The 6,989-nt window shown below is 36.1% G+C and overlaps 1 protein-coding gene across 1 annotated transcript; it reads left to right on the top strand.

Moving 5' to 3' along the window:
- Positions 1-1,554: 1,554 nt before the first annotated feature.
- Positions 1,555-3,461, top strand: LOC141586244 (transcription factor MYB8-like). Its single transcript, XM_074407416.1, has 3 exons — positions 1,555-1,822; positions 1,900-2,029; positions 2,534-3,461. The coding sequence occupies exons 1-3, from the start codon at positions 1,690-1,692 to the stop codon at positions 3,144-3,146; spliced, it is 876 nt and encodes a 291-aa protein (XP_074263517.1). The 5' UTR covers positions 1,555-1,689; the 3' UTR covers positions 3,147-3,461.
- The last annotated feature ends 3,528 nt before the right edge of the window (positions 3,462-6,989 follow it).

Raw genomic sequence — 6,989 nt, 5'->3', positions numbered from 1 at the left:
TTAAAGTATAAGTTGTTACTTGGCTGAATGTATATTGTAGAGAGATAAGGAATATATTACCAGATGAATAGTGTATTTAGGTTTAGTTGTCTATTTGTTGGATCCTTTCCTCAATGAAGTTTGAGGAGTATTTATAGGCTTTCACCTTTTGTCACGTAGTGGCCAAGTGGCTAGCAGGTGGAAAGACTGATCTACCCCTCGGCCGAGGTTTCTATGGCAGGCCGGCGGGCCCTATTGACTCACCGCCGAGGGGTCTTGGATATGAGTACGCGGTATGTGCCCGGTGGCAAGTTGTCATCCGAGACCAGGTGACCGCCGATGGGTCAGATCGGCTAGGCTATCTAAGTCGTTGACTTGCTGTGGATATCTTTGACCTTGCTCAATATGTTGACTTGGTCAGCGGTGCAGAATATGCCCCATCAGTTTATTTTCTGAGTTTTATTTTAAAGTTTTTGAGTTCTGCATTAGTATAAAGTTTTTGAGCACATTTACTAAAACATTACACTAAAAAAATATAATATTGCTCAAAAACTATATTTATAAATGGTAATATGCTCGGAAAAATTGTGTATATGCTAAAAAACTACCACTAAAACTTGAGAGAGACGGTCTTTCACTAAGTTATTGAGAGACCAATCTTTTCTTTTGTACTCTTTTATTTGTATTTTGTACCCCTTTTGTTGTTGATCGTGTCATAGTATTTTCGTAGCTATTTACATAATAATGTACTCATTTTATTATTAATCATGATTTGTACCTATTTTATTACCTTTGCTACCATTTTTTCTTAAAATTGTACAATGGTCTTTCAATAAAGCTTATTAAAAAACCGTCTCTCAGAAGATTTACTCAAAAACTACAAGATTTGGGGTACTACCTCAGATGGTAATCTTTTGTTCTCCTAATTTACCTCCATCCATATAAAAACATTGTAATTAATGTATTGTATATTTCTATGGACTATGTTCCTCTTTTTCACATTTGCAAGACATTTCTCTCACCTCCCAAACTATCAAAAATTCAAAACCAATGATGAATATTGAGTAGAAATAGAAAGAGAAACTCTCCCCTTTATTTAGCAATAAATAACAAAGAATCCTCCAACCTACAACTAGAACAGAACAAGTGCCCACTTGTACATGACTCACGTTAAAACTCTACCTACCTACCAAATCACCCCCTATTTTAACATTATTTTTCAAAATAATTATTAAAAATAACACTAAATTAATTAATAAATCACTATAATTAATTAACTAATTAACCATAAATAATAACTAAATTAAACTAATCTCCTTCATACCAACTTGGTCAAATCCCTTCCCTACCTCTATCCTAACATTTTTTTGTCAAAAATAATTAGTAACAAAACACTAAATAAATCACTATAATTAAGAAATTAATTATTTAATTAAATAATTAACCATAAATAAATAATTAAATTAAATTAAATAAATTTATTTCACACCAACTTGGTCAAATCCATTCTCCACCCTCCTAGATCTAGTCTATTGGTTTACCCTCCATTTTCTCCCCCTTTCCTCTTTTTCTCTTCCCCACATATATATTCCTATATATATATAATCTTCCCACTTTTCTCTCCTTTAGTACTCAAAGACAAAACAACAATTCAAACTCACAAGTGTAATTATAATTAAGTAATTATTTTTAATTTTAATTTTAACAAAAATGGGAAGGTCTCCTTGTTGTGAAAAAGCTCACACCAACAAAGGTGCTTGGACCAAAGATGAAGACCAACGTCTTATTGATTATATTCGAACTCATGGCGAAGGATGCTGGCGTTCTCTTCCCAAATCCGCTGGTTTGTTCCTTGGATTTTACGCTTTTTAGCTCTGATACCGTAATAGGACCTGGTTTAATTGAGTTGTTTTGGTGCAGGTCTTTTGAGGTGCGGTAAGAGTTGTAGGCTACGGTGGATTAATTATTTACGTCCTGACCTTAAACGTGGTAATTTTACTGAAGAAGAGGATGAGCTTATCATTAAGCTTCATAGCGTTCTTGGTAACAAGTAAGTAATACAGAGTCATTTGTTGTCATAAGTCATAACCTCGGTTCAAATCCCGTCAGCATCATATATTCATATTAGCACTTGTGGCTCCTTTCCCCAAAAAAAAAAAGTAATTTGTTTGTAACTAATTGCCTCTAAATTGATACTTGAATAAAATTAGTATAACTAATTTATTTATATTTATATTCTAGTTAATCATTGATAAGTCTGTTTTAGCCCTGCAATATTCTGTCATATTCATTTGTTTACGTTTTTATTTTGTTATGTGGGTGGCTTATAAAATTAGTTTGATAACATGTATTGAAGCGGCTGTATGCATATAACAGTCTCATGTCTAAAATGATTAGTCAAAATTATCAATTAGAATACAACATTTTAGTTCAATTATTGGATAATTTACTGTATTAAATTAAAGAGTCGTATTAGTAAGACGACCCTCAAAATTTTCAATCAACATTATAGTCCGTCATTGAATTTAAATTCTAACTCAGTCATTCTATTTAGGTGGTCCCTAATAGCGGGAAGATTACCGGGGAGAACAGATAACGAGATAAAGAATTATTGGAACACGCACATCAAGCGGAAACTAATCAGTCGAGGTGTGGACCCACAAACACACCGTCCTATAAACACCTCCGCCGCATCCCCTACTGTGAAAACCACCACAACCGCCGCCGCGGTAATTCCACAAACAATAGACTTCAAGAAAAGTTACACTGAAGTAATTACCGCCAAGGTAAAAAGTGAATCCAATGAAGGCGGTGGGACCTGCCACAGTGGGACCACAACAGACGACGGTCAAATGGGCTTGACTCGACCCGCGGCCTATTTCCAGGCCCATGATGTTGACCTGGAGCTGTCCATTGGGCTCAGCCCGTTTCAGGCGGAGGGCCGGAGCTCACCAACTACTGCTAGTAGCGCTGAGTCGATCGGGTTTAGGATCGGGTTTGGGTCTGGGGCAGACCCGTTTACGGCGGCCCAATATCGAGGGGTAAAAAAGGAAGTGTGTTTGTGTTGTGAGCTAGGTTTCAAAAGTAATGAAGGACAGGGTTGTAGTAATTGTCAAAGTTTTACTGCGGGTAAAAATGAAGCTGGTTATTTTAGATATGTTAGGTAGTTCATGATAATAATGGGTTGGGTAAAAAAGGAAAGGTGGAAAATGGTTGGTAACATTTTGTTTGTTTTAGGTTAATGGTATAAATGCTTCAATATCTATTATCTATTCCCCCACCAAATTGTATTAAATTGGGGGACCCAAATATTTGATTTACATATTTTTCTTGTAATGGAGAAAAAATTGAGGAGGATAATCATATTTATATAACTTTTAGTTTATCCTCTTGTGTACTTACTAAGCTAAGTTTCATTATGTTGTGTACTTGTGTATTAGTTACTCCGATTTCATAATTTTATTGAGTTGAGCTTAAACTTATATTGTTGCTTACTTGGTTATGACTCTGCAGTTGACTGTTAATGAATTCACGTTTGTACACCTGTTGTTATTCTTTGAATTATGTTTTCAGTTTTCAATTAAATCGTCTTTTTAGGTGAAAAGGGAATGTAAATTTGGAGTATTCTAAGTTAAAATTTCAAATTTGTCGTGTTTTTTTTTTTTGGTAAGAGAGCCCCAGGAATAATTTCATGCTAACGAGATTTGAACTCGGGTTATGAGCATCACCTCTTATAACTTTACTAATTAAGCAATCTTAGTTGACATCTGCAAATTTATCGTTATTCAGGCCTTAGGAATCCTGATCGTATCTTTACCGTGCCTCGATTAGAAAAATAAGATAAGAGCGCATCGTCACAACTTGAAGAATATATAAATCCATATAAGAAGATGCAAATATAACTACCCTCAAAAAGAGGGTAGGTAGGATATCTAATTGTTCTAGTAGAAAGAAGAGTAAACAATGTCAAAGATAACTCCATATTTAATGGAATTTAGGTGACAAAAGGATGAACATGTCTATGTCTCAAATAAAAAATAGAGTGCATCACTTTCAAATAATGTCATACACTTTGGTTATTTTGGAAACATTCTGGTAAAACAAGCCGAAAAGAACATTACGTATGGAGCAATGTGTACTAGTTTTTATTGGGTCCTAATAATCTTATCTCTTTAATTGTGAAAAGTTAACATTATTGTGATGTTGAGTGTTTTTGTGTATATCGTTTCTTTCACCTTTTTACCACTATCTTTTGACCTTATCGTCCTTATGCTTTCCTTGAGTCTTTCTAATGTGTGAACAAGTAGATATTACTGAGTGCACCATGCTAAATTACAGTTGTAATCTCATGTGAGGTGGTGAAATTTGTGTGATAAACAATTCTGACTAGGCATGTAAATCATGTGTGGTTTATACATAACTAGTAGAGCTGTGCATCGGATTGGGTCAGCTTGGCCCGACCTGGCCCAGTCTCATAGGTCGTGTTTCAGTAGCCCGGCCAGCCATGGCCCAGCCCAATACTATGTCATCCTCGGTCTGGGCTAGTGCCGCAACTTCCTTAATTCTGCCCGGTCAAACACTAACTTTTTTTTTAAAAAAATACATAGGCCCAGCCCAGCCCCGACCCGCTACTAAGTGGGCCGGGTTAGTGCTGCACCAACCCAACCCAGCACTGACCCGGCACAGCCGGTTTGGATTTAGTGTCGTGTCCAGGCTCCACTTTTCCAGCCCGGTCCGCCCTCTGGCTCGGTCCAGCCCACTGCACACCCTATGTAAGACTATAAGAGGTGGCCATAGGCCGAGCTCACTCATCTTAACCATGAATCGGCCGTTGGGTGTGAGCGGGCTGGTTGGGTTGTGTTGGTTCAAGGGTAGACAAACACTGAACTAGTCTTTGGGCGGGTTTTGTGTAGGTCGAGCAATGCGTCTCTTACAATTTTCATTTTTTTTATATTTTAAACGGGCCCAATGGCAGGGCGGGTATCTTTTAACCTAAACCGGCCCGAGACATTTTGATCGAAGACTGTTGGTTGACTGGTCTAGGGAAATACAAACCCAAGGGATGGGCTGAGTCGGGTCACACGTGTGAGTGGACAGCTCTAATTATATACCCATAGAGCGGGGTTGCAGTAATTTGTCGTTACATATGCAATATATCAAGATTGTAGTATGAAGCAAACTTCTTAGCTGATTGTTTACTTTTTCGGAGATTACTGGCAATAAAAAAATTACTCATTATTGTTAACGGCTAACAACTCAATTACACACTAAAAAAAGAGTGTTCTCTTGGAAAATGAGCTACAACTCTTAAACGATTTATTCTTAAATTACTACGAGTAATATTATACGAGTATGATGCATACGTAAAGACTTGCGGTTTTGTTTGGAAAAAGCACGTGAAAATTGGTCGATGTTATTTTCTAAACATAATAATTAGTTTTCTTTTAGTTGATCTAATGGTTAACGTATATTACTGCAATTCAAATACTCCTTTTAAATTGAGTTTATTGTTAGATAATTCTATACAACACGAGTAGATGACACATTGACACATACATAGATCGAATTTCACCAAACAACATGACACTAGATCGGCATTAAAGTTTAGTACATTGAGCTAAATAATTACATTAATTAACAAATGTAGTAATTGTCGCCTAATAAGTTTGAAAGAACAAAAATGTAAACGAGAAGAATAGCCAGAGTGGGTCCAGCCAATCCCGATCATAACTGTCTGAAAAGTACGTACCAAACTTCCTATCTTCTTATACTCATAATAAGTTTCTCTAACTTGTGATCTGCCCACATGCTTCACCATTGTGCGTCAACCTAACTTTATACCTTCCTATCTTCTTATACTCATTATCATATGATCACGGTCATCTGTTTACTTTTGATTGACACAATGATTAAAAAAAGAAGAGCAAACTAATTATTGGATAACAAGTAGACTAATGAGTGTGACTGTGTGAAGGATCAAATTATCCATCAAATGCATTTCTAAAATAAAAGGTAAACAATTTTGACCTGATTTAGCGACTCAATCGCCAAAGACATGGCCCGCATGATTCACCTGATAGCCCGGATTGACCTCCCCTAAAATGGGTTGGTTTACGGTTGACTTCCTATCCCGGCTTACTCTCGTCTCGTTAAAAAGAAAAAAATGGGTCCAGTCGTATGGTCAGACCTGCCTGACTCAACCTAGCTGCGGTCTGTTTCAGGGTTAGTTCTGAGCCAGACCAGCCCGGGCCAACTTGCCCTTCACACGAATTGGTTCTAAGTCAGGTCGGTTGAATTGAATATGAAAGCGTTATCATAATAGGTTAACAATACATTTTATTTTTAGATGACTTAAATTGAACTGCATATTAGGTCGAGGATTTCATAATGACACTATACTGTCGATATCAAATTACTAATTGGGTCTTAGTACAATTCAAATATTTTTGGGTGACTAGGCCAGGTAAAGAATCAAATAAAATAAAGGGTAATGATAAATACAACTCTTAGGGTTGTATTTAAACATTAAATACCTTCTAAATTTGGTATTAATTTTGGAATTATGAATCAAGTTACACATTCACCAATGTAATTACTGCATATATTAATATATTTGTTTCCTCTTTTAGCTTCTTAGTATTTATCATTTTCCTAAAATGAAAGGTAATAATAATAATAATAATAATAATAACAAAATAGAAAATGAAATAATTTGTGGCTATAAATGCCATGTGCTCAAGTAGGTGATAGTTAGGCCATTAGAACAATAAACAAAACCTAATTTAATTAATAGTTAGATGAAGCTACCTTAATGGTAAAGAAGAGAGAGGGGGGAAGAAGTGAGAGAAACATGTGAGATGTTTGGAGGGTAGGTAACCAAACCAAATCACCCTCTTTGGATAAAACAAAGGCAAGAAATGAAGATAATATAGAGAGTTGGTTAGTTATAAGATGGTGGGACATGAAAAGTGATTGACAAGCAAAAAGGGTAAAGGATGTCATGTGGAGGT

Source organism: Silene latifolia, chromosome 6, assembly GCF_048544455.1.
Source record: "Silene latifolia isolate original U9 population chromosome 6, ASM4854445v1, whole genome shotgun sequence".
Taxonomy (NCBI): domain Eukaryota; kingdom Viridiplantae; phylum Streptophyta; class Magnoliopsida; order Caryophyllales; family Caryophyllaceae; genus Silene; species Silene latifolia.
Note: the sequence above shows the minus strand (reverse complement) of the source record. Positions and strands in the feature narration are given on the sequence as shown.

Coding starts and splice junctions, on each gene's coding strand:
- LOC141586244 (XM_074407416.1), top strand. CDS start 1,690: ATGGGAAGGTCTCCTTGTTGTGAAAAAGCTCACACCAACAAAGGTGCT. Junction 1,823..1,899: donor TTCTCTTCCCAAATCCGCTG/GTTTGTTCCTTG, acceptor GTTTTGGTGCAG/GTCTTTTGAGGTGCGGTAAG. Junction 2,030..2,533: donor CATAGCGTTCTTGGTAACAA/GTAAGTAATACA, acceptor CATTCTATTTAG/GTGGTCCCTAATAGCGGGAA.